Genomic DNA, 14,225 nt, shown 5'->3' with positions numbered 1-14,225 from the left:
AATGCTGTGGAGGTTAGAAATAGGAGGATAATGCATTTGAACATGTGGACATGGTGCAGGTGGGAGAGGTTCCAGTTTCTTGATCTGGGTTTCCCAATCTTTTTCTTTACACTTTCATATCCTGTGCCATAGGTGTTCTGTGAGAGAGGAAAGGAAAAGGTTGAAAACCTCTATTTTAATCGTACCTAATTGACCTGTTATGAACACAGTTTCATCACTCCAAAGGAAATGGGCCAATGTCAATTTTTCCAAAGCAAAACATCTCAGTAACAATTGGGTCCAGAGCAGGAATTGTCAACCTGTTTTTTTGCACTCACATACCACCTTAAGTTATCCCTTACTCATCACAGAGCACCTATGGCGCAGGGATTAGGGTTACTTGACGTCCTATTAGGAAACCAGACAGGTCAGGTGACAGGAGTATATGGAGGCAAATATTTTTTTTCAAGATTAGTTTTAAGTTAATTATGGATAAGGATAGGACTTTTCCTTGAGTTGAGATTAGAAATTGGAGAAAAGTCAATTTTGTGGAAATGAGAACGAATCCAGAAAGAGTGGATTGGGATAAGTTGTTTTCTAACAAGGATGTGTTCAGTGAGCGGAAGGCCTTCAAAGGCGACATTTTGAGAGTGCAGAGTTTGCATGTTCCTGTCAGGATTAAAGGCAAAAGTAAAAGGCAGAGGGAACCTGATTTTTTAGGAACATTGGTGATCGAGTTAAGAAGAGAGGGTCATAGAAAGCAGAGGCAACAAAGAGCTCCTCAGGTACTAGAAGAGTAAAGAAAATACTTAAGAAGGAAATTAAGAAGTAAAAATAAGGGATGCTCACTCTTAGGTTTTAATAAACTGGATAGATACATGGATGGGAGAGGTTTGGAGGGTGATAGAATGGGTACAGGTCAGTTGGACTAACAGTATGATGTTTTCGGCACAGACAAGAAGGGCCATTTGACCTGTGTAGGAAAACCAGAGAAGAGCTGGCAAGAGAATAAGAAGTACCACTCAAGGACAGTTTCTAATTGAAACAAAAATTATACAAACAGCACAGTAACAGGTCCTTCCAGCCCACGAGTTCATGCTGCCCAATTAACCAACGGATTGACAAAGAAAGAGTTCCACATGGGGCTCGGCACTTTAGCGGATCAAATCATAATTCATTAGCAGGATCAAATCAGTGAGGCGGGCATAATTGGAGCGGTCATTGTTGGAGCAGCCATTGTGTGAGTAGCCCAGTTTAGGAGTGGGAATTTGAGACTTTTTCAGAGGCTTTGGAGTTGAGACAAGATAAAAGAAATGCAAGGTTAAAGTGGAGCGACCATTGTGTGACGAGTTCAGTATAGGATTGGGGATTTGGGCTGAGCAGTGACTGAAGTGGAGGTATAAGAATTGAGTCAAGGTAATATGTTTTTCTAACTCTTTAATAGAGAGTGGGAATGGCAGCCAGGGTAGGGACATGTTCCTCTTGCAAAATGTAGATGGTCAGGGAAGCCAATATTATCCATGATGACTCCATCTGCAAGAGGTACATCGAACTGCAGCTACTTACAGACCATATGAGGGAATTGGAGCTGGAGTTGGATGAACTCCAGGTTATTTGGGAGGCTGAGGTGTGAAAGAAAGTTACAGGGACACAATCACACCTAGGAGAAAAGTAGCTGAGTGAGTCAGGAGAGGGATAGGGAACAGGCAGGCAGTGCAGGGTCCCCCTGTGGTTTTCCCCTCAGCAACACTTACCCTTTAGATACTGCATTTGCATTTACCGTTGGAATTTAGTATTAATTTTGCAGTCTGAATTGGTCTTCTCCCACACAAACCTGCTGCACATTTTATAAAAATAATTTTAAAAAGACTATTCTATGAAAAAAATTCCAAGTAACCGAAGGATCTGACACTTGTTTATCTCCGATATTTGTGAGTGAGGAAAGCGTAACAGCCTTTCTAACCCAGTGTCCCGGAAACACTCTGCGTACAATCACACAGTCAGCATACTGTGATCTTTACAGAGAATGTCATTCCAGACAAATTTACAAGCATTATTTATCCCAGTATGAGGCGGCATCATTTTCTTTATTTTTACATCCTTCATATTGATTCGCTTTGTAGAGAATCCAAAAGCAATAAAAACATACAAGGACCAGCCATAAAACAGGCAACATCTATCGGCATAACAGAAATTTAGAATTTAATTTTCCAAAAGGATCAATGGGTTTGGTGTCCAAGCACTGAAAGATTGACAGCACAAATGGAATTCAGCCATCACTGAGGACCTCAGCACTTCACTGTCCACCTGGAACAGTTCTACAGAACAGTTTTATGGAGATTGTTTCAATGTTTTGGTTTGGTTTTTTTTTCTAAACCACAAACATTTCACATTCACATGCTGAATGTCAGATCAAATAAAGTTTTTTTTTCCAAAATTTGCTGTAAAAAAAGTTATATTTACATGGTCCAAAGGAATCACTTGATCTGCACCAGACAAATCATTTATTCATACTCAAGACAGCTAAGACACTCATCCATCAGGAACAGTTTAAAGGATACAGTGTTCACCAAAACAGACATCAAACAGTCTTAATACAACTGAATGGGATGAAAGAAACTGTGCCCTTTTGTGCTGCTCTACATAGGTTGCATTTCAAGGTATTTCATTACAGTCTCCACATTTTTCTTACCAACATCACTCACAATTATTTCAAGATAGACTTTTGTCATTAATGTAAAAGCCAGGAGGATTGTGAACTCAAATTCCAGTTTTATGTCAGACCAGCAGCTTTAAGATAAGTTGAACAAGGTTAAATTTAAATTAATCTCTCTCTTCCTCTAACTTGCGTGAAAACTGGAATGTAACTATACTGTTAATCTTAAATTTCCATCATTAAAGATGATTTAGGAAATCAAATCTCATGATCCAAGTTAATTTGATATTCTTTACACTTAGAAATAAAGATAGCTGCCATTCACAATGTTTGCCATTACTGTGATTAGACATTTAAGCATTGAGACATGCCACGGAATTACTGTTGTGTTATATGTTTAAATTATTTTCTTTTTTTTCTTGTTTCCAAAAAGGATTGAAAAGCTTTAGCAAGTGAAACAAATCCTGGGCTCTAAATCAGGTTTAAAAAGAACCATTAATAAAAGTTGTTACAGTGACACGATGCCATTTTAATAGATTCTTACCCATGTAACAAAGCTGCTGAAGCGAGTTAAAGCCAGGCAGTGACAAGTTGTAGAAAATGTTATCCAGATTCCATTTATTTATTTATTTTTTAAATTTTTTTTATTTTTCACACCATAAATCACATTAGTCATGATACACACTTTTTCCTTTTCACACATATACAGTGACGTTTTCTCCCCCCCCCCTCCCTCCTCCCAACCCACCCCCCCACCCCCCCCATCCATTTAAGGTATACAATCTAGGATACATTAAACCAGTCAGACAATGTTGTCACTCAACAAAAATACACCAGAAATTCTACTGAGTCCATTCTTTTCTTTCCTTCTCCTTCCATCAACTTAGGTAATGATTGTCCCCAGTAGGTTTTCGCCATTGTATTTAATGTAAGGCTCCCATATTTGTTCAAATATTTCAATATTATTTCTTAAACTATATGTTTTTTTTTTCTAATGGAATACATTTATTCATTTCTATATACCATTGTTGTATTTTCAAATTATCTTCCAATTTCCAGGTTGACATAATACATTTTTTTGCTACGGCTAGAGCTATCTTAACAAATCTTTTTTGTGCATCCTCCAAATCAATTCCAAATTCTTTGTTTTTTATGTTACTTAGGAGAAAGATCTCTGGATTCTTTGGTATATTGTTTTCTGTTATTTTGAGATCTTCCCAAAATTTTTCTACTTTCTCACATGTCCAGATTGCATGAATTGTTGTTCCCATTTCTTTTTTACATCGAAAACATCTATCAGATACTGTTGGGTCCCATTTATTTAACTTTTGAGGCGTAATGTATAGTCTGTGTATCCAGTTATATTGTATCATACGTAGCCTCGTATTTATTGTATTTCTCATCGTTCCAGAACATAATTTCTCCCATGTTTCCTTTTTTATCTTTATATTTAAATCTTGTTCCCATTTTTGTTTAGTTTTACCATTTGTTTCCTCATTCTCCTTTTCTTGCAGTTTAATATACATATTTGTTATAAATCTTTTGATTATCATTGTATCTGTAATCACATACTCAAGGTTACTTGCCTCTGGCAAACTCAAACTGCTTCCTAATTTATCCTTCAAGTAGGATTTCAATTGGTAATATGCCAGCGCTGCATCTTGAGTTATATTGTACTTATCTTTCATTTGTTCAAAGGATAAGAATCTATTTCCTGAAAAACAATTTTCTATTCTTTTAATCCCCTTTTTCTCCCATTCTCCCTCAGCCTTGTGGGTCCCCCTCACCCTTCTTGATCCCCGTCCCCCCTCAGCCTCGCGAGTCCTCATCCCCTCAGGTCTCCCTCAGCCTTCTGGGTCCTCATTCCCTCAGGTCTCCCTCACCCTGCTGGGTCCCCGACCCCCTCAGCCTCTCATGTCCCTCTCACCCTTCTGGATCCCTGTCCCTCTCAGCCTTGCGGTACCCCATGTTTGGAGGCTTTAAAGAGAAAGGTTTAAGGATCCTTACCTGGTTTCCTGTGATGTGTCTGTTTGCTCACGTCTATCGATCAGAAGCCTCCAAGTCGCACACCCACACTGGGCCATTATCACCATCTCTGCTGCACTCCTGACTCCCTTTGTTTGAATGGAAACTGTCACCTTGTTGATTTCACTCACCTTTCCCAGAGCAGTCTCCACATTGCTCCAAATCCCACATGTCTGGTGGAGTTTGCTACCATCCCTTGAAGCCGCTGTGAGATTCATATTGGGTTATTGGGGGTTTAGGATAAGGTGAAGTCTTAATTTTGTAATTAAGGCTGACTCTGTAATTACTGGGGGGGGGGGGGCGGGGGTCCTGTCTTAATCCTTTCCTAGCAGAGTTAACCAAATGGATTTAAGGCCCATGTGGGATTATATTAGGTTATTTGGGGGGGGGGGGGGGTTTAGAATTAGGGTTAAGTCTGGGTAAGGGTGCCTTTATGCTCCTTGGTTGTCCTGGCCTAGAGTCTACATCAGTGCCTGTTTGAGTTTGCTGTCAGGCCTAAAGGCCCTTGTGGGATTGATTTTGGGTTGTTTGGTGTTTAGGATAAGGTGAACTCTGGGTATGGTTGTCTCATGATTCCTGTTTGAGTCCTGGCCCAGTGGTCTGTCCTCATCAGTACCTGGCAGAGTTAGCTGGATGGACCTAAGGCCCATGTGGGATTAATTGTGGGTTATTTTGGTGGATATCATTGGGTTAAATCTGGTGGAAATGCCCCTGTGATCTATGATTGTGTCCTGGACTGGGGGGGTCTGCCTTGAGTAGTGTCTGGTATAGCTTACTGTAAGGCCTTAGCGTCCCTGTAAGATTAGCTTTTGGTTATTTTGGGTTTTTTTGGTTAAGGTGACATCTGGGTAGGGTGCATATATGCCCTTCTGGATGTGTCCTGGCCTAGGGAGCCTGCCTTAAGGAGTACCTGGTGGAGTTTGCTGTCAGGCCTTAAGGCCCTTGTGGGATTGATTTTGTGGTGTTGGGTATTTAGGAAAAGGAGAAGTCTGGTTAAGGTTGCCTCTGTGATTCTTGATTGTGTCGTAGCATGGGAGGGTCTGTTCTGATCATTGCCTAGCAGAGTTAGCTGGATGGACTTCAGGCCCATGTGGGGTTAGGGTTATGGAAACAGGGGAGTAAACTGAGGGGAGGGGGGAAGAACGGAGGGGTGTCGGTGGGTCGCCAGCTGACTGTCAACAGCCTGCTCGCTGCCCTGTCTCACCCCAAGTCACCATTAGGGGCAGCTTATAGAGGCCAGTCAACCCATCAGGCATCTTGCATTTGGGACATAGCAGGACACCAGAGCACCTGAAGGAACAACACTTCTGCAGGTAGAACATCCAAACTGCACACATACTGCACCAGGCTCCACTTGAGATTTATTGGGAATAAACATGTGCTGCTTTCAGGTGCCTAGGGAGAGCGCTTGGAAGCAGAACTATACTTCACCGAGTAAGTACACCTCGGGAACGGGTTCTCCACTTTCAGGTGGCCTCCTGACAGCCATATTTGAGTATTTTGGGTGGCTTTACATTCGGTTATTATGGCCATCTGAAAGGGGCTAACGATGGTGTTAGTGGGTGTGGCTTGCAATCACGTCATTGCTATGGATCTGAAACATGGTATGTGGCTCATATGTTCAGCACATTTGGCGACCCCTGCTCTAGAGCTTGAGTTCCTGCCAAGTTAAGTAACAATGCAAACTTCCATGTATCCAGTTCGCTAGATTCCAATGGCTTGCAGGTACTACATAAATCTTTATTTAAACAGACTCCACTCATGGTCTACATTTTCAGTCCATTTTACATTAGGAGTTTTTAAAAGCTCCATTTTTCTCTGCTGATATTGACTAATACTCACTATGAACACTGGTGGTTTCTTCCTGGTACCATGTGATGTTTCTTTATTACAATAAAGAAAAGGGTTATTTTTAAACTAGTTTATTAAAGAAAGCAACAGCACTGAAACCAGACAAGACCTCATGTGAAGGCATCCATCTTGAAACTACCCACGATTCCATACACTCCATCTCTGACTTCCTGGTGGTATCACTAGAGCTCTTATTTCTCAGGAGAAAATACTATATAACCAGACAATTACAGCACAAAAACAGGCCTGTTTGGCCCTTCTCGTATATGCCAAACACCTTCTCCCACCTAGACCCATTGATCCTCACCTGGCTCATCTGTATACCTATTTAACTTTTCCTTAAATATTAAAATTGAACCTGCATCTACCACTTCAGCTGAAAGCTCATTCCACACTCCAACCATCCTCTGAGTGAAGAAATTCCCCCTTGCGTTTCCCCAAAACGTAGATCGTGTCCGGCCCCGGGGACTTATCAATCTTGACGTTTTTAAGAAGATCCAACACTTCTGCTTCCTCAATCTCCACATGGTCCAGAACACAAGCCTGTTCAATTTTGATCTCACTGTAATCAAAGTCCTTTTCTCTTGCATATACTTTCACAAAGTATTCATTTAGGACCTCCCCCTCCTCCAGACAGGTTGACCTCATTTATCCTTTGGTGGCCCCACCTTCATGTTTGTAATCCTTCCATTCTATTCATAGAACGCCTTTGGGTTCTCCTTAATTCTTCATTCTAAGGCCGCCTTATGCCCCCTTCGAGCTCTCCAAAGTCCTTTTTTCAGCTCCTTTCTGGCTACCATATATTTGAGCGCTTCCTGCTTCCTATATTTAATGTATGTTTCCTTCTTCTCTTGACTAGTTGCCAAACCTGCTTCATCAGCCGTGATTCCCTTTTCCTACCATCTTTTCCTTGTCCCACTGGAACCAACCTATCTTAAACCATGCATAAGTGGTCCCTAAATTTCCTCCACATTACTTCTGTGCTTAAACATTCATTTCCAATTTATTCTCGCTAGTTCCTGCCTCATCCCTTCATAATTAGCCCTTCCCCAGTTAAGCACTTTCCCAGTTTGACTGTTTATATCCTTTTCCATAGCTATTTTGAATTTAAGGGAGTTGCGACCATCTCACCAAAATCCTCCCCCACCGAGAGGTCCGCCACCAGACCAGGACAAGATCCAGTATGGCCTCTCCTCTAGTTGGCCCTCCACATATTGCATCAGGAATCAACCTTGTACACACGTGACAAATTCTTGCAGTCAGTAGGTGTCAGTCAATATTTGCAAATATTATGGCTAGGCAGATGGCAAACAGCTTCAGAAGCAAACTTCCAGGTCAGGAACTGTAGAGAGATAAGACATCTGAACTGGACATAGTTTATAGTAGGTAATTCTTTACCCTTTGATAAAGACTGGGATGGAATTTGTCTGGATATATTTACCTGGTTGTAGATTCCTTGAAATATATCTTCAGATAAGGACCGTGAAACAGGATAGCTGACCAGACGTATTGCACTGATCCTGGTTTTAAAAAGTGGTTGCAAGATAATGTAACAAGTAAACCAGCCTGTATAAATATCTGTTTCAAAGCACCAGAAGGACATCCTTGCAGTAAGACCCTGTTGTTACTTACAACTTCCTTGTAAGAAAATACCCCTTGCTTTGCAAAGCAAATAAAATTGTCGAAACATTAATTATGGGTTATGTTGTTTTGTTATGTCCTGTATACCTATTTAACTTTTCCTTAAATATTATAATGCCACATTGACCACCGCCAGTGGGCTGATAACGCCTCAAACCGTGCATCTTGGCGCCTCACAGTTTGGCGGGCAGCAACCTCCTTTGAAGAAGACCGCAGAGCCCACCTCACTGACAAAAGGCAAAGGAGGAAAAACCCAACACCCAACCCCAACCAACCAATTTTCCCCTGCAACCGCTGCAATCGTGTCTGCCTGTCCCGCATCGGACTTGTCAGCCACAAACGAGCCTGCAGCTGACGTGGACTTTTTTACCCCCTCCATAAATCTTCGTCCGCGAAGCCAAGCCAAAGAAAAGAAATATTAAAATTGAACCTGCATCTACCACTTCAGCTGAAAGCTCATTCCACACTCCAACCATCCTCTGAGTGAAGAAATTCCCCCTTGCGTTTCCCCAAAACAGAATTTACTTCAGTAACTGTTGAAATTATTTGCCTTCATCCAATTTTATGACCTCTTGCTTCACCTCAGCAGTTTTTGAGGAATTTTACATTGTTGTGAAACTTGACTCATATAATTATCCAAATGGTAGATTTGATCACCTGAAGGACAAACAATCCAGACACACTTCTACTGAGGCTTGTCATTTTCTTAATTTAATTCCAGATGATGTAATTAAATGATTTTAAGTTTCTGTTTGCTGAGCTAGGATTTGAACTTGTCTCTGGTTTGTTAATACAGGTGCCTGGGTTATTAGTCCTGCAACTTAACCATGTGACTTCTTTTGAAACTTTCAGATTTACCCAATTCTCTGCCCCAATCAGGATCTAGGCTTAGCTGTATGATTAACACCAGTTTATTGCAGGCTAATTTAAGGAAACATAGTAATTTGTCCAAAAGCATGTCAATAAATAAAAAATGATAAGACCTGTTGAAGGTTAATTAATGAATAAATGTATTTATTGCATTGCAAAACACATTTACCTTGTCCAAATATTTTTCTAAAGAAAATCTTAAACATCATTATAATTAAAAGTAAAGTTTCTTTCCAACTATGTGGCAATATTTCACTGTAGAAACATGCCACAAGAACTAGATTAAAACATGCATCCCATATTGAAGGCTTGGCACAGAGCAAGACAAGCTGCCGATTTGGATTTTTTCTACTGTCGTACAATCTTCTAACTTCAAGCTATTCACTTGCACAAAATGTGATAATTAAAAGCAATTTAATTGTAAGTTGCACAAATAGAATTTAATCAGTTCCTGAATATTTCACAATCTGTATGAATTATACACATGGAGAACATTTCAGCAAATGTAGAAGGTAAATATTTTTTTTAAACTGCACTAGAAGCTGCAAGAGATTTACAACCTCTGTGTTCTTACACACTTACTGAGAGTGTAACTCGGAATGAGAGAGCACCACTTTGTCTGTGGAGTTTCACTATCCAGCCAATTCCTTGTCGTATGAATTGGAGTAAATGGAAACTCAATAATTGCGACATTTACTTTTCCGTGTTGTGAAGAACACTAAAACCTTTCTGCTGATCCTCTGAGAGACTTGTCATAAAAATAGATCCTCTTTTGCAAGTGGATGTGAACCAGCCAATAATTACTAACAAAGTGATTCAGTATTAACATTCAGTATTATTTCTGCTTCTTAAAGCAGACTCTTGAAACTAGAGAGAGTTTTGTCTTAATATTGGAGCTTTTTTTTAAGATAGACTATATCCACACTTGACACTGTGGAATCAGATGCATTACACAATGATCAAAAGTAACTTCCATAAATGGGTGTTTATTTCTCCAAGTGTGTTGGCGATTATCAGTTGCTGGATTTTACTTCCTAATATTTCAGTAGAATGATTTAAAATATGATACAAAGATTTGGAAGGTAGTCAGCGCATTTTGTAATCATGAGACAGTGACGCTTCACATAACTGGCCCCGGAAATCCAGCTCTAGGGTGAAATCCAGATCACGCTGCAATGAAAAATAATTAAGATCGTCTTAAACCAGGCCACTTTGTTACAGGATCACAAATGAAATGTAATTATTCCACCTAAAATTAAACTCCCATTCTGCTGTAGCAGATCTATCACCTTGGCATAAGAACATAGCCTAATGTTGAGAGATTTGTTTATTTACTCACCTTTCCTCCTATGCATGTCCAATTTATGGCCTTTTGCCTGTTGGCCTGTGCTCTTCCTCCTGCTCCGTCTTCCCTCCTTCCCCAGCCTTTTTATTGAGGGGCATGTCTGCATTTTGCTCGTAATTTGAAGGATTCAGGCCCAAAGAGTTGGTTCTCCTCCATAACGTTTGTGCATTTAATTATTGACCCCAGCTGAGGAAATAGACCCTCTTTGTGAGGAGCAGATACTCCTTCAACCCTCACAAAGTCCTGTCACTAGCCCTGAACCTGATGGATCGTGATTGGATCTCAGACAGATAGTTAGAGCATGTTAAATATTGTATGTTTAAGTGGCGTGCCTGAATTTCCTTTTCTTTACCATGAAAGTATGGAGCACCAGCCACACTTAAAGATATTACTCAAAGTGCATAGAAAGAGTAGGGCAGTGAGGAATGCTAGTCATTAGAAGGATCTTGGAATTCACATCCATGATTCCCTGAAAGTGGAATCAAGGGTAGATGGGGTTGTAAAGAGAGCTTCTGGTACATTGGCCTTCCTAAATTTGTATTGAGTATAGGAGTTGGGATGTTATGGTAAAGTCATCGGTGAGGCCAAATTTGGAGCTTTGTGTGCAACTACAGGAAAGATAGCAATAAGATTGAAAGAGAGCAGAAAAAATGAACGAGGATGTTACTGGAACTTGAACTGAGTTACAGGGAAATGTTAAACAGGTTAGGACTTTATTCCCTGGAGCATAAAAGAATGAGGAGAGATTTGATAGAGGTATTTAAAATTATGACTGGTATAGACATAGTAAATGTAGGGAGGTTTTTTCCATTGAGGGGAGATGAGGGCATGGGTTAAGGGTGAAAGAGGAAATGCTTAGGGGGAACTTCTTCACACAGAGTGGTGGGAGTGTGGAACGAGCAACCAGTTGAAGTGGTGAATGAGGACAATTTAAATATATAACAAAAATTTGGCCAGTTACATGGTTGGGAGGGGCATGGAGGACTATGGAAGGGGTGCAGGTCAGTCGGCACAGACTAGTGGGCCAACGAGCCTATTTCTTGATGACTTTTCTTGCTGATGTTGAGAGCAAAATTGTTGTTCTGGCACAACCCGACCAGATTCTCGATCTCCAAATGAATGTAAATCCAATCCAAAACTCTCCAAGCAAAAGGTTGACTTACCAAAATATTCATCAAGATAAATTCTGTCTGCCATTACTTGGCCTACACCCATTTGTTCAAAATCCTGGTGCAATCCTAGACAGCATCTCAGTTATACTCAACCAGAGTCAGTGTTGCATAATTGCTTAGCAATAGGAGGGGTCAGGCGTTTCTTCCATCCAGTAGCCTACAGGTCACCTTTGGACAAGGTGCAGCACCTGTTTAGCCTCCAAATCAGAGACCCGTGAAACCATGGATTGTGAATGGTTTTTACAAGCAGATTCTACAAATTGGAATTGATGGTTGTAAAACTAAAAAAGCTGGGCAGATGAATCTGATGATCAATGGTCAAGGTTACCCGTCCAGCATGGACACTGCAACTGAAGAAGACAATGGGAGATCACTTCAGTATTTTTCCCTTGTATAATTATGAACTCAACATTGACCATGGTCTCAGCTTAAAGATGGAGCCTTCACCGAAGGAGAGCAGGGGAGACAACAACTACAATTCGGAGGGTCAGAAATTATGAGAGATGGAGAGATATCATCGCCCACGCTGAACATCAAGCACTTGAATGATGACTGTCCATTTGGTCTAACCAGTCCATGCCAACCAAGTTGGCACTCTGGGCTGATCCTATTTGTCTGCATTTGGGGCATACCCCTCTGAGCCCTGCCTCTCCCATAAATCTGTCCCAATGTCTTCAGAAAGCTTTTATCAAATCTGCTACTGCAGTTTCCTTAGGCAGTTCATTTCAGATACAGACCACTCTCAGAGTGAAAAAAAAGCCTCTTGGGTCCCTCCTAAATTATTCCCCTCACTTTAAACCTATGCCTTCTAGTTCTAGAATCTACCCTAGAGAAAAAGACTGAACATTATCCATGCCCCTCTTAATTTGTACACTTCTGCAAGATCACCCTGTAAATTCCTTTGCTCGAGAGAATAAAGAGCCAGCCCATCCAACCTCTCCTCATAACTCAACCACTCCTGTCCCGGCAACATCCTGAGACCAGCCCTTCTAATTTATTGAAGAACTTCATAGCTCACCCATTTAAAGCCAAATTCCTTCTTCACCACTTTGTCATAAGAACATAAAAATATGAGCAGGAGCTGGCCATCTGGCTTGTCCAGCCTGTTCCACCATTCAATAAGATCCTAGCTGACTTGGCTATGGATTCCACCTGCCTTTTCCCCAGAACCCAGAACTATGCAAAAATCTATCTAACTGTGTCTTTAATGAGGCAGCCTCTACTGCTTCCTTGGGCAGAGAACTCCAAATATTCATCACTCTCTGAGAAAAGAAGAACCATCTAAAATCTACTCTCACGAATCTTGAGGCTCTGTCCTCTAGTTATCAGCGGAAGCAACTTTTTCTGCCTCTATATCATCTATCCCTTTCATGACTTTAGTAGAGCACGAGGTTGCAGCGGCCGCTTCAGCTCTGTACAGCAGTGAAAACCCTCTAACCCATTACATATTGTGTATGATCATGTAACCCAGAGAAAAGAAAATGAAGCAGACATGAACTCGAGGATTGTTTTGGTGACTTTGAACACACTGAACAAAGGGAAACAGACTGCACCAAACTGCAGAGCAGATTGCTGGAGACGCAGGAGACTGTCTGAAGCGCTGTTGCGTAAAGCAGAAGCACAGCAAGTAGGCCAGCGTTGGGGTTAGACTTAGAGTTAACCCATTCAGTCCCACACTCCCAATGATATTACTCACAAATGTAAGATCTCTGGAGAAGAAAGTTGATTACCTGAGGCTGCACTGGAACCTCTGGTGATTACAGAAACGTGGCTCCAAGACACCATTCCAGACTCAGCGATCCAGCTGGAATGCCTGATCTCCTTCAGGGCAGACAGAGACCCTGCTGCTTCTGGCAAGACTTACGCAGAGGGACTGCATTTACAAAAATGAGAACTGGTGCACAAATGTCTCTGTTGTAAACCCCTTCTGCTCATCAGAGATAGAGTACCTCCTGATGAAATGCAGACCCTTCTATCAGCCCAGGGAATTCTCAGCCATGTTGATTGCCACAGCCTACATTCTGCCTTCAGGTAATGAAAGTGATGCAATAATTGTAGCTGGCGACTTCAATCACACCAACCTGAAAACTATCTTGCCATAGTTTCAACAGCACATCAAGATTGCCACCAAAGGAGAGAATACCCTGGATCAGATGTACACCGTTGTCCCTGGTGCATTCAAGGCTAAACCTCACCTGCACCTTGGTGACTCGGATCACATATCCATCCTGCTAACACCGGCGTACAGATCACTGGCAAAGCAAACTAGGTCAATTCGCAGGGAGGTCAGTACATGGGTGGGGAGTGTGGGGCCAAAGCAGTGCTGCAAGTCTGTTTTGAGGCGCAAGACTGGAGCTATTTCAGGGAGGTGGCCACCTACCATGGTAAGGTAAACATAGAGGAGTACACAAGTTCAGTGACTGCTTACATCAGCCAGTGCACTGAGAATGTCACAGAGATCAAATGCTATACTTCCATGGCTAACCAGAAACCATGTCTGAGGTCTGGGCCCTTCTTAGAGCTCGTGATGCTTCCTTCAGTACAGGGTGTAGGATGACATTAAGATCAACCAGGGCTGAACTCTCACGTGCAATCTAGAAGACAATGTGGGGGTACGCACAGAAGATTCACAGACAGCTGTATGACACTCACACAAGAGGCACATGTGGCAAGGCATCAAGACCAT

The 14,225-nt window shown here is 41.5% G+C and overlaps 1 protein-coding gene across 3 annotated transcripts in view; it reads right to left on the bottom strand.

The window, feature by feature from the left end:
* Nucleotides 1-9,138: 9,138 nt before the first annotated feature.
* LOC138746296 (protein arginine N-methyltransferase 8-like) overlaps nucleotides 9,139-14,225 on the bottom strand; it is a 96,286-nt gene continuing 91,199 nt past the window's right edge. For 2 of the 3 annotated variants that reach the window (XM_069904520.1, XM_069904519.1), the window contains one exon: nucleotides 9,139-10,192. In XM_069904520.1, coding sequence (XP_069760621.1) covers nucleotides 10,109-10,192 — 84 coding nt within the window. In that variant the 3' untranslated portion in view covers nucleotides 9,139-10,108. The remainder of the gene's footprint in view (nucleotides 10,193-14,225) is intronic. The other variant, XR_011346848.1, reaches the window with a different exon arrangement.

Source organism: Narcine bancroftii, chromosome 11 (assembly GCF_036971445.1).
Source record: "Narcine bancroftii isolate sNarBan1 chromosome 11, sNarBan1.hap1, whole genome shotgun sequence".
NCBI classification, from domain to species: Eukaryota; Metazoa; Chordata; class Chondrichthyes; order Torpediniformes; family Narcinidae; genus Narcine; species Narcine bancroftii.
The sequence above is the reverse complement of the archived record's forward strand: the minus strand, read 5'-3'. Positions and strand labels throughout refer to the sequence as shown.